At 70.3% G+C, this 18,337-nt stretch overlaps 1 protein-coding gene across 1 annotated transcript in view; it reads left to right on the plus strand.

Moving 5' to 3' along the window:
• The window catches only part of TLN1 (talin 1), a 215,220-nt gene that overhangs the window by 123,651 nt on the left and 73,232 nt on the right, over positions 1–18,337 (plus strand). The window contains 7 exon segments of the mRNA XM_089779522.1: positions 334–435; positions 1,038–1,208; positions 8,800–8,949; positions 9,223–9,324; positions 9,426–9,545; positions 12,713–12,859; positions 14,703–14,869. Coding sequence (XP_089635648.1) covers positions 334–435; positions 1,038–1,208; positions 8,800–8,949; positions 9,223–9,324; positions 9,426–9,545; positions 12,713–12,859; positions 14,703–14,869 — 959 coding nt within the window.

The raw sequence follows: 18,337 nt of genomic DNA on the forward strand, positions 1-18,337 counted from the left end.
GGGCCCGGCGTCGGGGCGGCCCTCAGGGCTCCACAGTCCTTGGGAATGTCCACGGGGCAGCGGGGCCCAGGGGCCTTGTCCCTTCGCAGGAGGAAGGCCGAGTGCCTGGCGACTAGGCGCACGAGCCGCGTCTCGGCTGGCCGCCGGGTCTTCAGCACCCCCCAGCGTCCCCGGCAGCGTCTCCTGGGCCTCGTGCCCCGCCGTGCCCAAGGGGTCGTTCCGTCAGGCCCTAGCGGGGTCCAGCTCCTCGGCCCGCTGGGATACTCGTCACCCGCCTGTGGGGCCCTCTGGCCGGGTCTGCCGCAGCCTCACCGCTCGGCACCTCCCCTCCAGGCTCTGCACAACCAGATGATCACGGCTGTCCAGGAAATCAGCAACTTGATCGAGCCTGTGGCCAGCGCCGCCAGGGCGGAGGCCTCACAGCTGGGACACAAGGTAGGGGCGGGCCCGGGGGGGGGGGCACTGGGCGCCCTGCAGGCCCGGGGGGGGGGGCACTGGGCGCCCTGCGGGCCCGGGGGGGGGGGGGCACTGGGCGCCCTGCGGGCCCGGGGGGGGGGGGGGCACTGGGCGCCCTGCGGGCCCGGGGGCGGGGGGGCACTGGGCGCCCTGCGGGCCCGGGGGGAGGGACACTGGGCGCCCTGCGGGCCCGGGGGGAGGGGCACTGGGCGCCCTGCGGGCCCGGGGGGAGGGGGCACTGGGCGCCCTGCGGGCCCGGGGGGGGGGGGGGCACTGGGCGCCCTGCGGGCCCGGGGGGGGGGGGCACTGGGCGCCCTGCGGGCCCGGGGGGAGGGGCACTGGGCGCCCTGCGGGCCCGGAGGAGGGGAGGGGGGGCACTGGGCGCCCTGCGGGCCCGGGGGAGGGGAGGGGGGGCACTGGGCGCCCTGCGGGCCCGGGGGGAGGGGAGGGGGGGCACTGGGCGCCCTGCGGGCCCAGAGGAGGGGGGGGGGGGGCACTGGGCGCCCTGCCGGCCCGGGGGAGGGGAGGGGGGGGGCACTGGGCGCCCTGCCGGCCCCAGGACTCAGGCTGCTCTCCCGCAGGTGTCCCAGATGGCCCAGTACTTCGAGCCGCTCGTCCTGGCCGCGGTGGGAGCAGCCTCCAAGACACTCAACCACCAGCAGCAGATGAACCTCCTGGACCAGACCAAGACGCTGGCCGAGTCGGCCCTGCAGACACTCTACACGGCCAAGGAGGCGGGCGGGAACCCCAGGGTGCGTGGGGGGAGGCCAAGGAGGCGGGCGGGAACCCCAGGGTGCGTGGGGGGAGGCCAAGGAGGCGGGCGGGAACCCCAGGGTGCGTGGGGGGAGGCCAAGGAGGCGGGCGGGAACCTCAGGGTGCGTGGGGGGGGGCCAAGGAGGCGGGCGGGAACCCCAGGGTGCGTGGGGGGAGGCCAAGGAGGCGGGCGGGAACCCCAGGGTGCGTGGGGGGAGGCCAAGGAGGCGGGCGGGAACCTCAGGGTGCGTGGGGGGGGGCCAAGGAGGCGGGCGGGAACCTCAGGGTGCGTGGGGGGAGGCCAAGGAGGCGGGCGCGAACCCCAGGGTGCGTGGGGGGAGGCCAAGGAGGCGGGCGGGAACCTCAGGGTGCGTGGGGGGGGCCAAGGAGGCGGGCGCGAACCCCAGGGTGCGTGGGGGGAGGCCAAGGAGGCGGGCGCGAACCCCAGGGTGCGTGGGGGGGGGCCAAGGAGGCGGGCGGGAACCCCAGGGTGCGTGGGGGGGGGGCCAAGGAGGCGGGCGGGAACCTCAGGGTGCGTGGGGGAGGGGGCCAAGGAGGCGGGCGGGAACCCCAGAGTGCGGGGTGGGGGCCAAGGAGGCGGGCGGGAGCCCCAGGGTGCGTGGGGGGGGGCCAAGGAGGCGGGCGGGAGCCCCAGGGTGCGTGGGGGGGGGCCAAGGAGGCGGGCGGGAGCCCCAGGGTGCGTGGGGGGGGGGCCAAGGAGGCGGGCGGGAACCCCAGGGTGCGTGGGGGGGGGGCCAAGGAGGCGGGCGGGAACCTCAGGGTGCGTGGGGGAGGGGGCCAAGGAGGCGGGCGGGAACCCCAGAGTGCGGGGTGGGGGCCAAGGAGGCGGGCGGGAGCCCCAGGGTGCGTGGGGGGGGGCCAAGGAGGCGGGCGGGAGCCCCAGGGTGCGTGGGGGGGGGGCCAAGGAGGCGGGCGGGAACCTCAGGGTGCGTGGGGGAGGGGGCCAAGGAGGCGGGCGGGAACCCCAGAGTGCGGGGTGGGGGCCAAGGAGGCGGGCGGGAGCCCCAGGGTGCGTGGGGGGGGGGCCAAGGAGGCGGGCGGGAACCTCAGGGTGCGTGGGGGAGGGGGCCAAGGAGGCGGGCGGGAACCCCAGGGTGCGTGGGGGAGGGGGCCAAGGAGGCGGGCGGGAACCCCAGGGTGCGTGGGGGGGGGCCAAGGAGGCGGGCGGGAACCTCAGGGTGCGTGGGGGGGGGCCAAGGAGGCGGACGGGAACCTCAGGGTGCGTGGGGGGGGGCCAAGGAGGCGGGCGGGAACCCCAGAGTGCGGGGTGGGGGCCAAGGAGGCGGGCGGGAGCCCCAGGGTGCGTGGGGGGGGGCCAAGGAGGCGGGCGGGAACCTCAGGGTGCGTGGGGGAGGGCCAAGGAGGCGGGCGGGAACCCCAGAGTGCGGGGTGGGGGCCAAGGAGGCGGGCGGGAACCTCAGGGTGCGTGGGGGAGGGGGCCAAGGAGGCGGGCGGGAGCCCCAGGGTGCATAGGAGGGGATGGGGGCGGCGGCGCCAGGTCGGAGTGTGCAGGGGGTGCAGCCTGAGTCCTGTTGTGGGCACCTGTGGCCCGCTGTGGGGGGTGGAGAGTGAGTGTGTATACGTGCGTGCGCGTAGCAGAGACTCCGCAGATCACGTGTCTGCGGGGTTCCGTCACTGTGCACCTTTCCTGGGGTACTGTGCCACGGTAGCAGCCATGCCTCAGTTTCCCTGGTGGACACTCCCGTGAAGCCAGGCCCACTGGCCGGGGGAGCAGAGACATGGGCCCTTCAGGCAGACCCAGCTGCAGCCATCAGAGGGAGCAAAGCAAATTGACAGCCAGGGCCACCCCCCTGCGGGCCTGCCCTCCCTCCTCTCCAGACCCCAGCCAGGCTGCTCTCCCTCCCGGTCTGCCCAGCCCGCAGCACCAGGCTCCCTTTCACTGCACCCTCCGTGCCGGGCAGCACCTGTGCCCTGTCACGGGGGGAAAGGGGGAGTCCCCGGGCCTGCCCCCCACCCACAGCCGGCCGGGAGAACAGAGGGACACAGCGTAGCACAGACCAGGAACCAGGAGCCCACAAGCCAGCAAAACTCCCCCACTCAGCGGCTGTCACCCCCCTGCCAGGCTGCCTGCCTCCCCCCCCCCCCCCCCGCCTGCTTCGTCCTGCTTCCCGGGCACAGTGTCAGCTGCCTGAATCCTCCACCCAGCTCAGGGGTCCAGCTGGCACGTGCGTGTACGCGCACACGCAGTCCCTGCAGAGCAGCACAGGACAGTAGGAATCGCATACAGCGCCACAGAGCAACCAGTGATTGCAAAAATAGTGACACTGCAACCACAAGAGTGAACACAGTCCCCACTACGCCACACCCACCCTAACCCTAACCCTTCCTGGCCGGCGTGTGCCAGGCGCAGGGTAGGGTGTGCACTGGGGGCACCGCCCCAGTCTGAAGGCATATAGCAGTGCAGGGATGTGCGCAGGGCACTGGGGCCTGTAGCACTGCAGGGGTGTGCAAGGGGCTGGAGCCTGTAGCACTGTAGGGGTGTGTGCAGGGCCATGGGGGCCTGTAACACTGCAGTGGATGTGCACAGGGCGCGTGTATCACCACAGTGGGTGTGCAGGGCACTGGGGTGTGTAGCACTGTGGTGGGTGTGCGCAGGGTGTGTGCAAATATTGTGCCCATCTATAAAAAGGGGAATAAGAACAACCCTGGAAACTACAGACCGGTCAGTTTAACGTCTGTCCCAGGGAAGATAATGGAGCAGGTAATTAAGGAAATCGTATGCAAACACTTGGAAGGTAATAAAGTGCTAGGGAATAGCCAGCATGGGTTTGTGAAGAACAAGTCATGCCAAACTAATCTGATAGCTTTCTTTGATAGGATAACGAGCCTTGTGGATAAGGGAGAAGCGGTGGATGTCATATACCTAGACTTTAGTAAGGCATTTGATACGGTCTCGCATGATATTCTTATTGATAAACTAGGCAAAGATAACTTAGATAGGGCCACGCTAAGGTGGGTGCATAATTGGCTGGATAACCATAGTCAGAGAGTTGTTAACGGTGCAAAATCCTGCTGGAAAGGGATAACAAGTGGAGTTCCGCAAGGGTCTGTTTTGGGACCCGTACTGTTCAATATCTTCATCAATGATGTAGATATTGGGATAGAGAGTACGCTTATTAAGTTTGCAGATGATACCAAACTGGGTGGGGTTGCAACTTCTTTGGAGGATAGGGACATAATTCAAAATGACCTTAGCAAGTTAGAGAAATGGTCAGAGGTAAACAGGATGAGGTTTAATAAAGAGAAATGCAAAGTGCTCCACTTAGGAAGGAACAATCAGTTCCATACATACAAGATGGGAAGCGACTGTCTAGGAAGGAGCATGGCGGAAAGGGATCTAGGGGTCATAGTGGACCACAAGTTGAATATGAGTCAACAGTGTGATGCTGTTGCAAAAAAAGCAAATATGATTCTAGGTTGTATCAACAGGTGTGTTGTAAGCAAAACTCGTGAAGTCATTCTGCCGCTCTACTCTGCACTAGTTAGGCCTCAGCTGGAGTACTGTGTCCAGTTCTGGGCGCCACATTTCAAGAAAGATGTGGAGAAATTGGAAAGGGTACAGAGAAGAGCGACAAGAATGATTAAAGGTTTAGAGAACATGACCTATGAAGCCAGGCTTCATGAACTGGGCTTGTTTAGTTTGGAAAAAAGAAGATTAAGGGGGGACATGAGAGCGGTTTTCAAATATCTAAAAGGGTGTCACAAGGAGGAAGGCGAAAATTTGTTCCTCTTGGTTTCTGAGGACAGGACAAGGAGTAATGGGCTTAAAGTGCAGCAGGGGAGGTTTAGATTGGACATTAGGAAAAAATTCCTAACTGTCAGGGTGGTCAAATATTGGAATAAATTGCCAAGGGAGGTGGTGGAATCTCCCTCTCTGGAGATATTTAAGAACAGGTTAGATAGACATCTGTCAGGGATGGTGTAGACGGAGGTTGGTCCTGCCTTGAGGGCGGGGGGCTGGACTCGATGACCTCTCGAGGTCCCTTCCAGTCCTATTATTCTATGATTCTATGATTCTAGGGTGGTGGGGGCGTATAGCACTGCAGGGTGTGCGCAGGGCGGGTGTAGCACTGCAGGGGTGTGCGCAGAATGTTGGGGGCGTGTAGCGCTGCAGTGAGTGTGCGCAGGGTGTTGGGGGCGTGTAGCGCTGCAGTGGGTGTGCGCAGGGTGTTGGGGGCGTGTAGCGCTGCAGTGGGTGTGCGCAGGGCACGTGTAGCGCTGCAGTGGGTGTGCGCAGGGTGTTGGGGGCGTGTAGCGCTGCAGTGGGTGTGCGCAGGGTGTTGGGGGCGTATAGCACTGCAGGGTGTTGGGGGCGTGTAGCGCTGCAGTGGGTGTGCGCAGGGTGTTGGGGGCGTGTAGCGCTGCAGTGGGTGTGCGCAGGGTGTTGGGGGCGTGTAGCGCTGCAGTGGGTGTGCGCAGGGTGTTGGGGGCGTGTAGCGCTGCAGTGGGTGTGCGCAGGGCACGTGTAGCGCTGCAGTGGGTGTGCGCAGGGTGTTGGGGGCGTGTAGCGCTGCAGTGGGTGTGCGCAGGGTGTTGGGGGCGTGTAGCGCTGCAGTGGGTGTGCGCAGGGTGTTGGGGGCGTGTAGCGCTGCAGTGGGTGTGCGCAGGGCACGTGTAGCGCTGCAGTGGGTGTGCGCAGGGTGTTGGGGGCGTATAGCACTGCAGGGTGTACGCAGGGTGCGTGTAGCGCTGCAGTGGGTGTGCGCAGGGTGTTGGGGGCGTGTAGCGCTGCAGTGGGTGTGCGCAGGGTGTTGGGGGCGTGTAGCGCTGCAGTGGGTGTGCGCAGGGTGTTGGGGGCGTATAGCACTGCAGGGTGTGCGCAGGGTGCGTGTAGCGCTGCAGTGGGTGTGCGCAGGGTGTTGGGGGCGTGTAGCGCTGCAGTGGGTGTGCGCAGGGTGTTGGGGGCGTGTAGCGCTGCAGTGGGTGTGCGCAGGGTGTTGGGGGCGTGTAGCGCTGCAGTGGGTGTGCGCAGGGTGTTGGGGGCGTGTAGCGCTGCAGTGGGTGTGCGCAGGATGTTGGGGGCGTGTAGCGCTGCAGTGGGTGTGCGCAGGGTGCGTGTAGCGCTGCAGTGGGTGTGTGCAGGGTGCGTGTAGCGCTGCAGTGGGTGTGCGCAGGGTGTGTGTAGCGCTGCAGTGGGTGTGCGCAGCGTGTTGGGGGCGTGTAGCGCTGCAGTGGGTGTGCGCAGGGTGTGTGTAGCGCTGCAGTGGGTGTGCGCAGGGTGTTGGGGGCGTGTAGTGCTGCAGTGGGTGTGCGCAGGGTGCGTGTAGCGCTGCAGTGGGTGTGCGCAGGATGTTGGGGGCGTGTAGCGCTGCAGTGGGTGTGCGCAGGGTGCGTGTAGCGCTGCAGTGGGTGTGCGCAGGGTGCGTGTAGCGCTGCAGTGGGTGTGCGCAGGGTGTTGGGGGCGTGTAGCGCTGCAGTGGGTGTGCGCAGGGTGGTGGGGGCGTGTAGCGCTGCAGTGGGTGTGCGCAGGGTGTTGGGGGCGTGTAGCGCTGCAGTGGGTGTGCGCAGGGTGTTGGGGGCGTGTAGCGCAGCAGTGGGTGTGCGCAGGGTGTTGGGGGCGTGTAGCGCAGCAGTGGGTGTGCGCAGGGTGTTGGGGGCGTGTAGCGCAGCAGTGGGTGTGCGCAGGGTGTTGGGGGCGTGTAGCGCAGCAGTGGGTGTGCGCAGGGTGTTGGGGGCGTGTAGCGCTGCAGGGTGTGCGCAGGGTGTTGGGGGTGTGTAGCGCTGTAGTGGGTGTGCGCAGGGTGTTGGGGGCGTGTAGCGCTGCAGTGGGTGTGCGCAGGGTGTTGGAGGCGTGTAGCGCTGCAGGGTGTGCGCAGGGTGTTGGGGGCGTGTAGCGCTGCAGTGGGTGTGCGCAGGGTGTTGGGGGCGTGTAGCGCTGCAGGGTGTGCGCAGGGTGTTGGGGGTGTGTAGCGCTGCAGTGGGTGTGCGCAGGGTGTTGGGGGCGTGTAGCGCTGCAGTGGGTGTGCGCAGGGTGTTGGAGGCGTGTAGCGCTGCAGGGTGTGCGCAGGGTGTTGGGGGCGTGTAGCGCTGCAGTGGGTGTGCGCAGGGTGTTGGGGGCGTGTAGCGCTGCAGTGGGTGTGCGCAGGGTGCGTGTAGCGCTGCAGTGGGTGTGCGCAGGGTGTTGGGGGCGTGTAGCGCTGCAGTGGGTGTGCGCAGGGTGGTGGGGGCGTGTAGCGCTGCAGTGGGTGTGCGCAGGGTGTTGGGGGCGTGTAGCGCTGCAGTGGGTGTGCGCAGGGTGTTGGGGGCGTGTAGCGCAGCAGTGGGTGTGCGCAGGGTGTTGGGGGCATGTAGCGCAGCAGTGGGTGTGCGCAGGGTGTTGGGGGCGTGTAGCGCAGCAGTGGGTGTGCGCAGGGTGTTGGGGGCGTGTAGCGCAGCAGTGGGTGTGCGCAGGGTGTTGGGGGCGTGTAGCGCTGCAGGGTGTGCGCAGGGTGTTGGGGGTGTGTAGCGCTGCAGTGGGTGTGCGCAGGGTGTTGGGGGCGTGTAGCGCTGCAGTGGGTGTGCGCAGGGTGTTGGAGGCGTGTAGCGCTGCAGGGTGTGCGCAGGGTGTTGGGGGCGTGTAGCGCTGCAGTGGGTGTGCGCAGGGTGTTGGGGGCGTGTAGCGCTGCAGTGGGTGTGCGCAGGGTGTTGGGGGCGTGTAGCGCAGCAGTGGGTGTGCGCAGGGTGTTGGGGGCGTGTAGCGCAGCAGTGGGTGTGCGCAGGGTGTTGGGGGCGTGTAGCGCAGCAGTGGGTGTGCGCAGGGTGTTGGGGGCGTGTAGCGCTGCAGGGTGTGCGCAGGGTGTTGGGGGTGTGTAGCGCTGCAGTGGGTGTGCGCAGGGTGTTGGGGGCGTGTAGCGCTGCAGTGGGTGTGCGCAGGGTGTTGGAGGCGTGTAGCGCTGCAGGGTGTGCGCAGGGTGTTGGGGGTGTGTAGCGCTGCAGTGGGTGTGCGCAGGGTGTTGGGGGCGTGTAGCGCTGCAGTGGGTGTGCGCAGGGTGTTGGGGGCGTGTAGCGCTGCAGGGTGTGCGCAGGGTGTTGGGGGTGTGTAGCGCTGCAGTGGGTGTGCGCAGGGTGTTGGGTGCGTGTAGCGCTGCAGTGGGTGTGCGCAGGGTGTTGGGGGCGTGTAGCGCTGCAGGGTGTGCGCAGGGTGTTGGGGGCGTGTAGCGCTGCAGTGGGTGTGCGCAGGGTGTTGGGGGCGTGTAGCGCTGCAGGGTGTGCGCAGGGTGTTGGGGGCGTGTAGCGCTGCACTGGGTGTGCGCAGGGTGTTGGGGGCGTGTAGCGCTGCAGGATGTGTGCAGGGTGTTGGGGGCGTGTAGCGCTGCAGGATGCGTGCAGGGTGTTGGGGGCATGTAGCGCTGCAGGGTGTGCGCAGGGTGTTGGGGGCGTGTAGCGCTGCAGTGGGTGTGCGCAGGGTGTTGGGGGCGTGTAGCGCTGCAGTGGGTGTGCGCAGGGTGTTGGGGGCGTGTAGCGCTGCAGGGTGACTCGGGCGAGGCGACCCAGCACGGTGCCCTGAGCACAGGCCCGGATGCCCGACGTGCCATTCGGCCTGTGCCTGACGCTGGCCTGTGCTTGCAGCAAGCCGCCCACACGCAGGAGGCCATGGAGGAGGCGGTGCAGATGATGAAGGAAGCCGTGGAGGACCTGACCACCACTCTGAACGAGGCTGCCAGCGCTGCCGGGGTCGTGGGGGGCATGGTGGACTCCATCACGCAGGCCATCAACCAGGCAAGGGGGAGCCCTGAGCGCAGCGGGGCCGCCGGGCGCTGTTCCGTGAGGGCTGCCAGAGTCCCGGACTTGCCCAGGAGCTCGGGGCTAAGTGCTGGGTGGATCTGGGCTCTGGCCTGTGGCCGCGGCCTTGGGAGCTGTGAGCCTGTGACTGCATTTGCAGGGCGCCGAGGCGTGGGGTGTGGCGCACCGGGGAGGACGTCCTCGGGGCGCCCGTGGGGAGGCGTGGCGGGCCCAGGCTGGGGGTCCTGGTAACGGCGCTCTCTCTGGCAGCTGGACGAGGGGCCCACGGGCGAGCCGGAGGGGACCTTTGTCGATTACCAGACCACCATGGTCAGGACGGCCAAGGCCATCGCGGTGACGGTGCAGGAGCTGGTGAGTGCTGGCGGGGCGGTGGGGTGCCGTGTGCCAGGCCGCCCCAGCCCACGAGGGCAGGCTGGGACGGGCCCCTGGGTGACAGGCCCCTCTGCCTGCAGGTCACCAAATCCACCACCAACCCGGACGAGCTGGGCACGCTGGCCAACCAGCTCACCAGCGACTACGCGCAGCTGGCGCGCCAGGCCAAGCCCGCGGCCATCACCGCCGAGAACGAGGAGGTGAGGGCACCCCGGGCAGGGGCCATGTGGGGCTCTCCCACTGGGGCTGGAGCTGGGGGGAGCGTTGGACTCTCCCACTGGGGCTGGAGCTGGGGGAGCGTTGGACTCTCCCACTGGGGCTGGAGCTGGGGGGAGCGTTGGACTCTCCCACTGGGGCTGGAGCTGGGGGGAGCGTTGGACTCTCCCACTGGGGCTGGAGCTGGGGGGAGCGTTGGACTCTCCCACTGGGGGCTGGAGCTGGGGGGGAGCGTTGGACTCTCCCACTGGGGCTGGAGCTGGGGGGGAGCGTTGGACTCTCCCACTGGGGGCTGGAGCTGGGGGGGAGCGTTGGACTCTCCCACTGGGGGCTGGAGCTGGGAGGAGCGTTGGACTCTCCCACTGGGGCTGGAGCTGGGGGGAGCGTTGGACTCTCCCACTGGGGCTGGAGCTGGGGGGAGCGTTGGACTCTCCCACTGGGGCTGGAGCTGGGGGAGCGTTGGACTCTCCCACTGGGGCTGGAGCTGGGGGGAGCGTTGGACTCTCCCACTGGGGCTGGAGCTGGGGGGAGCGTTGGACTCTCCCACTGGGGCTGGAGCTGGGGGGAGCGTTGGACTCTCCCACTGGGGGCTGGAGCTGGGGGGGAGCGTTGGACTCTCCCACTGGGGGCTGGAGCTGGGGGGGAGCGTTGGACTCTCCCACTGGGGGCTGGAGCTGGGAGGAGCATTGGAATGGGCAGCGTTGGACTCTCCCACTGGGGGCTGGAGCTGGGGGGGAGCGTTGGACTCTCCCACTGGGGGCTGGAGCTGGGGGGAGCATTGGAATGGGCAGCGTTGGACTCTCCCACTGGGGGCTGGAGCTGGGGGGAGCGTTGGACTCTCCCACTGGGGGCTGGAGCTGGGGGGGAGCGTTGGACTCTCCCACTGGGGGCTGGAGCTGGGGGGGAGCGTTGGACTCTCCCACTGGGGGCTGGAGCTGGGAGGAGCATTGGAATGGGCAGCGTTGGACTCTCCCACTGGGGGCTGGAGCTGGGGGGGAGCGTTGGACTCTCCCACTGGGGGCTGGAGCTGGGGGGAGCGTTGGACTCTCCCACTGGGGCTGGAGCTGGGGGGAGTGTTGGACTCTCCCACTGGGGGCTGGAGCTGGGGGGAGCATTGGAATGGGCAGCGTTGGACTCTCCCACTGGGGGCTGGAGCTGGGGGGAGCGTTGGACTCTCCCACTGGGGGCTGGAGCTGGGGGGAGCGTTGGACTTTCCCACTGGGGCTGGAGCTGGGGGGAGCGTTGGACTCTCCCACTGGGGCTGGAGCTGGGGGGAGCGTTGGACTCTCCCACTGGGGGCTGGAGCTGGGGGGAGCGTTGGACTCTCCCACTGGGGGCTGGAGCTGGGGGAGCGTTGGACTCTCCCACTGGGGGCTGGAGCTGGGGGGAGCGTTGGACTCTCCCACTGGGGCTGGAGCTGGGGGGAGCGTTGGACTCTCCCACTGGGGGCTGGAGCTGGGGGAGCGTTGGACTCTCCCACTGAGGGCTGGAGCTGGGGGGAGCGTTGGACTCACCCACTGGGGCTGGAGCTGGGGGAGCGTTGGACTCTCCCACTGGGGGCTGGAGCTGGGGGGAGCGTTGGACTCTCCCACTGGGGGCTGGAGCTGGGGGGGAGCGTTGGACTCTCCCACTGGGGGCTGGAGCTGGGAGGAGCATTGGAATGGGCAGCGTTGGACTCTCCCACTGGGGGCTGGAGCTGGGGGGGAGCGTTGGACTCTCCCACTGGGGGCTGGAGCTGGGGGGAGCATTGGAATGGGCAGCGTTGGACTCTCCCACTGGGGGCTGGAGCTAGGGGGAGCGTTGGACTCTCCCACTGGGGGCTGGAGCTGGGGGGAGCATTGGAATGGGCAGCGTTGGACTCTCCCACTGGGGGCTGGAGCTGGGGGGCATTGGAATGGGCAGCACTGGGCTCTCCCATTGGGGCTGGAGCTGGGGGGAGCGTTGGACTCTCCCACTGGGGGCTGGAGCTGGGGGGAGCATTGGAATGGGCAGCGTTGGACTCTCCCACTGGGGGCTGGAGCTGGGGGAGCGTTGGACTCTCCCACTGGGGGCTGGAGCTGGGGGGCATTGGAATGGGCAGCGCTGGGCTCTCCCATTGGGGCTGGAGCGGGGGGGAGCCTTGGAATGGGCAGTGTTGGACTCTCCCACTGGGGGCTGGAGCTGGGGGGAGCGTTGGACTCTCCCATTGGGGCTGGAGCTGGGGGGAGCATTGGAATGGGCAGCGTTGGACTCTCCCACTGGGGGCTGGAGCTGGGGGGAGCATTGGAATGGGCAGCGTTGGACTCTCCCACTGGGGGCTGGAGCTGGGGGGAGCGTTGGACTTTCCCACTGGGGGCTGGAGCTGGGGGGAGCGTTGGACTCTCCCACTGAGGGCTGGAGCTGGGGGAGCGTTGGACTCTCCCATTGGGGCTGGACCTAGGGGGAGCATTGGAATGGGCAGCGCTGGCCTCTCCCATTGGGGCTGGAGCTGGGGGGAGCGTTGGAATGGGCAGCGTTGGACTCTCCCACTGGGGGCTGGAGCTGGGGGGAGCGTTGGACTTTCCTACTAGGGGCTGGAGCTGGGGGGAGCGTTGGACTCTCCCACTGGGGGCTGGAGCTGGGGGCAGCGTTGGACTTTCCCACTAGGGGCTGGAGCTGGGGGGAGCGTTGGACTCTCCCACTGGGGGCTGGAGCTGGGGGGAGCGTTGGACTCTCCCACTGAGGGCTGGAGCTGGGGGAGCGTTGGAATGGTCAGCGCTGGGCTCTCCCAATGGGGCTGGAGCTGGGGGGAGCGTTGGAATGGGCAGCGCTGGACTCTCCCATTGGGACTGGAGCGGGGGGGCATTGGAATGGGCAGCGCTGGGCTCTCCCACAGGGGGAAACAGTGGGGGGGAGCATTGGAATGGGCAGTGATGGACTCTCCCATTGGGGCTGGAGCTGGGGGGAGCATTGGACTCTCCCATTGGGGCTGGAGCTGGGGGGAGCTTTGGAAAGGGGAGCGCTGGACCCTCCCAATGGGGCTGGAGCGGGGGGGAGCGTTGGACTCTCCCGCCGGGCACCAGTGTGGTGAGTCCCCGCGGGCAGTGGCAGTTGGACTTTCCCGTTGGCGATGGGGGGCGTGTCAGTTCCGTGGGCGGGGCGATGCTGACTCCGCCTCTGTGCCGGTCCCTAGATTGGCTCCCACATCAAGAACCGGGTGCAGGAGCTGGGCCACGGCTGTGCTGCCCTGGTGACCAAGGCCGGAGCCCTGCAGTGCAGCCCCAGCGACGCCTACACCAAGAAGGAGCTGATCGAGTGCGCCCGCAAAGTGTCCGAGAAGGTACCTGCGGGAGGGAGCGGCGGGCGGGCAGAGGGGCAGGGCGGAGGGCAGAGTTGGCCCAGGATGTGCCGACCCGGCACCCCGTCTGCAGCCAGATGAGACTCCGCCGGCCAGTCGAGTACAAACGGGTTCATTGCTTCTCCGAGAGGACACAGGAGCCAGGGCAGAGCCAGAGCCCTCTTGGGGGGAGGGGCTTCTCCCCCTTCTTTCTTGTAAAAACCTCCTCCCCTCCCCCGGCCTGCCCCCTCCGCCCAGCGTGCCCCCTGATCCCTTAGGCCTGGCCTGCCCCCTCCGCCCAGCGTGCCCGCTAATCCCCTAGGCCTGGCCCCTCCGCCCAGCGTGCCCGCTAATCCCCTAGGCCTGGCCTACCCCCTCCGCCCAGCGTGCCCGCTAATCCCCTAGGCCTGGCCTACCCCCTCCGCACAGCGTGCCCCCTGATCTCCTAGGCCTGGCCTACCCCCTCCACCCAGCGTGCCCACTAATCCCCTAGGCCTGGCCTGCCCCCTCCGCCCAGCGTGCCCGCTAATCCCCTAGGCCTTGTCTACCCCCTCTGCCCAGCGTGCCCGCTAATCCCCTAGGCCTGGCCTACCCCCTCCGCCCAGCGTGCCCGCTAATCCCCTAGGCCTTGTCTACCCCCTCCGCCCAGCGTGCCCGCTAATCCCTTAGGCCTGGCCTGGCCTATCCCCTCTGCCCAGCGTGCCCGCTAATCCCCTAGGCCTGGCCTACCCCCTCCGCCCAGCGTGCCCGCTAATCCCCTAGGCCTTGTCTACCCCCTCTGCCCAGCATGCCCACTAATCCCCTAGGCCTTGTCTACCCCCTCCGCCCAGCGTGCCCGCTAATCCCTTAGGCCTGGCCTGGCCTATCCCCTCCGCCCAGCGTGCCCGCTAATCCCCTAGGCCTGGCCTATCCCCTCCGCCCAGCGTGCCTGCTAATCCCCTCGGCCTGGCCTACACCCTCCGCCCAGCGTGCCTGCTAATCCCTTAGGCCTTGTCTACCCCCTCCGCCCAGCGTGCCTGCTAATCCCTTAGGCCTTGTTTACCCCCTCCGCCCAGCGTGCCTGCTAATCCCCTAGGCCTGGCCTATCCCCTCCGCCCAGCGTGCCTGCTAATCCCCTCGGCCTGGCCTACACCCTCCGCCCAGCGTGCCTGCTAATCCCTTAGGCCTTGTCTACCCCCTCCGCCCAGCGTGCCTGCTAATCCCCTAGGCCTGGCCTATCCCCTCCGCCCAGCGTGCCTGCTAATCCCCTAGGCCTGGCCTATCCCCTCCGCCCAGCGTGCCTGCTAATCCCCTCGGCCTGGCCTACACCCTCCGCCCAGCGTGCCTGCTAATCCCTTAGGCCTTGTCTACCCCCTCCGCCCAGCGTGCCTGCTAATCCCTTAGGCCTTGTCTACCCCCTCCGCCCAGCGTGCCTGCTAATCCCCTAGGCCTGGCCTATCCCCTCCGCCCAGCGTGCCTGCTAATCCCCTAGGCCTGGCCTATCCCCTCCGCCCAGCGTGCCCCCTGATCCCCTAGGCCTGGCCTGTGCCCCTCAGCTCCTCTGCGTGGTTTTCTGGCTCCCTTGGCTGTCTGGCCCTTCGTGCTGGGGTCCGATGTGGCTCTTCCCTTTCTGGTCTCTGGTGTGTCACACACAGAGGGCAGGAGTGGGGGGTTGTGACCCCAGCTCTCTGTTCCACAGCCGGGGGTGGGGGCAGGCTCAGGGAGAAGCGGGGGGGGTCTCTGCCTGCGCGGTGGCTCTGGGTCTCCTTTGCGTGGCCGAACAGGGAGCGCGGCAGCGTCGGTGGCTGCGGGGCGCAGCTGGTGCCGGAACAGCGGCCGTGGGCTCATCCTAGCCTCCTCCCGGCAGGTGTCCCACGTGCTGGCGGCCCTGCAGGCCGGGAACCGGGGGACCCAGGCCTGCATCACCGCGGCCAGCGCCGTCTCCGGGATCATCGCCGACCTCGACACCACCATCATGTTCGCCACGGCGGGGACGCTGAACCGGGAGAACGCCGAGACCTTCGCCGACCACCGGTACTGGGGCGGGCCAGGGCTCAGCCCAGAGAGTGGGGCGGGGGGCCTGCCTCGTCTGACTCCAGCCCAGCCCACCCCCACGTGCCGAGGGGACGGGTTGTGCTGCTCTCCAGGACCCCGCCGCACTGCCCTCTGTAACGCTCGGGGGGTGGGGAGTCTGTGACCCCTCTGTACTCCACATGCGGGGAGGGGCGGGCAGGCTTGGGGGGCGGGAAGTCTGTGACCCCCCCATATCTCACACACAGAGGGCAGGAGTGGGGGGTTGTGACCCCAGCTCTCTGTTCCACACCCGGGGGTGGGGGCAGGCTCAGGGAGAAGCAGGGGGGTGGTCACTGATACCTGCTCTGTTCCACACGCGGGGGCAGGGGCAGGCTCAGTGAGGGGGGGTTGTGACCCCCCCTCTGTCCCGCACGCGGGGCCGGGGCCGGTGGGGGCTGGGGGCCTGTGACCCCCCCTCTCTCCCGCACGCGGGGCCGGGGCCGGTGGGGGCTGGGGGCCTGTGACCCCCGCTCTGTCCCGCACGCGGGGCCGGGGCCGGTGGGGGCTGGGGGCCTGTGACCCCCGCTCTGTCCCGCACGCGGGGCCGGGGCCGGTGGGGGCTGGGGGCCTGTGACCCCCGCTCTGTCCCGCACGCGGGGCCGGGGCCGGTGGGGGCTGGGGGCCTGTGACCCCCCCTCTGTCCCGCACGCGGGGCCGGGGCCGGTGGGGGCTGGGGGCCTGTGACCCCCCCTCTGTCCCGCACGCGGGGCCGGGGCCGGTGGGGGCTGGGGGTCTGTGACCCCCCCTCTGTCCCGCACGCGGGGCCGGGGCCGGTGGGGGCTGGGGGCCTGTGACCCCCCCTCTGTCCCGCACGCGGGGCCGGGGCCGGTGGGGGCTGGGGGTCTGTGACCCCCGCTCTGTCCCGCACGCGGGGCCGGGCCGGTGGGGGCTGGGGGCCTGTGACCCCCGCTCTGTCCCGCACGCGGGGCCGGGGCCGGTGGGGGCTGGGGGCCTGTGACCCCCCCTCTGTCTCGCACGCGGGGCCGGGGCCGGTGGGGGCTGGGGGCCTGTGACCCCCCCTCTGTCCCGCACGCGGGGCCGGGGCCGGTGGGGGCTGGGGGCCTGTGACCCCCCCTCTGTCTCGCACGCGGGGCCGGGGCCGGTGGGGGCTGGGGGCCTGTGACCCCCCCTCTGTCCCGCACGCGGGGCCGGGGCCGGTGGGGGCTGGGGGCCTGTGACCCCCCCTCTGTCTCGCACGCGGGGCCGGGGCCGGTGGGGGCTGGGGGCCTGTGACCCCCGCTCTGTCCCGCACGCGGGGCCGGGGCCGGTGGGGGCTGGGGGCCTGTGACCCCCGCTCTGTCCCGCACGCGGGGCCGGGGCCGGTGGGGGCTGGGGGCCTGTGACCCCCCCTCTGTCCCGCACGCGGGGCCGGGGCCGGTGGGGGCTGGGGGCCTGTGACCCCCCCTCTGTCCCGCACGCGGGGCCGGGGCCGGTGGGGGCTGGGGGCCTGTGACCCCCGCTCTGTTCCGCACGCGGGGCCAGTGGGGGCTGGGGGCCTGTGACCCCCCCTCTGTCCTGCACGCGGGGCCGGGGCCGGTGGGGGCTGGGGGCCTGTGACCCCCCCTCTGTCCCGCACGCGGGGCCGGGGCCGGTGGGGGCTGGGGGCCTGTGACCCCCCCTCTGTCTCGCACGCGGGGCCGGGGCCGGTGGGGGCTGGGGGCCTGTGACCCCCCCTCTCTCCCGCACGCGGGGCCGGGGCCGGTGGGGGCTGGGGGCCTGTGACCCCCGCTCTGTTCCGCACGCGGGGCCGGGGCCGGTGGGGGCTGGGGGCCTGTGACCCCCGCTCTGTCCCGCACGCGGGGCCGGGGCCGGTGGGGGCTGGGGGCCTGTGACCCCCCCTCTGTCCCGCACGCGGGGCCGGGGCCGGTGGGGGCTGGGGGCCTGTGACCCCCGCTCTGTCCCGCACGTGGGGCCGGGGCCGGTGGGGGCTGGGGGCCTGTGACCCCCCCTCTGTCCCGCACGCGGGGCCGGGGCCGGTGGGGGCTGGGGGCCTGTGACCCCCCCTCTCTCCCGCACGCGGGGCCGGGGCCGGTGGGGGCTGGGGGCCTGTGACCCCCCCTCTGTCCCGCACGCGGGGCCGGGGCCGGTGGGGGCTGGGGGCCTGTGACCCCCCCTCTGTCCCGCACGCGGGGCCGGGGCCGGTGGGGGCTGGGGGCCTGTGACCCCCCCTCTGTCCCGCACGCGGGGCCGGGGCCGGTGGGGGCTGGGGGCCTGTGACCCCCGCTCTGTCCCGCACGCGGGGCCGGGGCCGGTGGGGGCTGGGGGCCTGTGACCCCCCCTCTCTCCCGCACGCGGGGCCGGGGCCGGTGGGGGCTGGGGGCCTGTGACCCCCCCTCTCTCCCGCACGCGGGGCCGGGGCCGGTGGGGGCTGGGGGCCTGTGACCCCCCCTCTGTCCCGCACGCGGGGCCGGGGCCGGTGGGGGCTGGGGGCCTGTGACCCCCCCTCTCTCCCGCACGCGGGGCCGGGGCCGGTGGGGGCTGGGGGCCTGTGACCCCCCCTGTGTCTCGCACGCGGGGCCGGGGCCGGTGAGTTGACCCTGCTCTGTCCCTCAGGGAGGGGCGGGGCCGGTGGGGGCCATTGGGGGCCGGTGGGGTGACCCCGCTCTGTCGCGCAGGGAGGGGCGGGGCCAGTGGGGGCTATTGGGGGCCGGTGGGGTGACCCCGCTCTGTCCCGCAGGGAGGGGCGGGGCCGGTGGGGGCCGGTGGGGTGACCCCGCTCTGTCCCGCAGGGAGGGGCGGGGCCGGTGGGGTGACCCCGCTCTGTCCCGCAGGGAGGGGCGGGGCCGGTGGGGCAGGTGGGGTGACCCCGCTCTGTCCCGCAGGGAGGTGGGGGCTGGTGGGGTGACCCCGCTCTGTCCCGCAGGGAGGGGCGGGGCCGGTGGGGGCTGGTGGGGTGACCCCGCTCTGTCCCGCAGGGAGGGGCGGGGCCGGTGGGGCAGGTGGGGTGACCCCGCTCTGTCCCGCAGGGAGGGGCGGGGCCGGTGGGGGCTGGTGGGGTGACCCCGCTCTGTCCCGCAGGGAGGGGCGGGGCCGGTGGGGGCTGGTGGGGTGACCCCGCTCTGTCCCGCAGGGAGGGGCGGGGCCGGTGGGGGCTGGTGGGGTGACCCCGCTCTGTCCCGCAGGGAGGGGCGGGGCCGGTGGGGGCCGGTGGGGTGACCCCGCTCTGTCCCGCAGGGAGGGGCGGGGCCGGTGGGGGCCGGTGGGGTGACCCCGCTCTGTCCCGCAGGGAGGGGCGGGGCTGGTGGGGTGACCCCGCTCTGTCCCGCAGGGAGGGGCGGGGCCGGTGGGGTGACCCCGCTCTGTCCCGCAGGGAGGGGCGGGGCCAGTGGGGCAGGTGGGGTGACCCCGCTCTGTCGCGCAGGGAGGGGCGGGGCCAGTGGGGGCTATTGGGGGCCGGTGGGGTGACCCCGCTCTTTCACGCAGGGAGGG

Source organism: Pelodiscus sinensis, chromosome 6, assembly GCF_052426305.1.
Source record: "Pelodiscus sinensis isolate ZL-2025 chromosome 6, ASM5242630v1, whole genome shotgun sequence".
NCBI classification, from domain to species: domain Eukaryota; kingdom Metazoa; phylum Chordata; order Testudines; family Trionychidae; genus Pelodiscus; species Pelodiscus sinensis.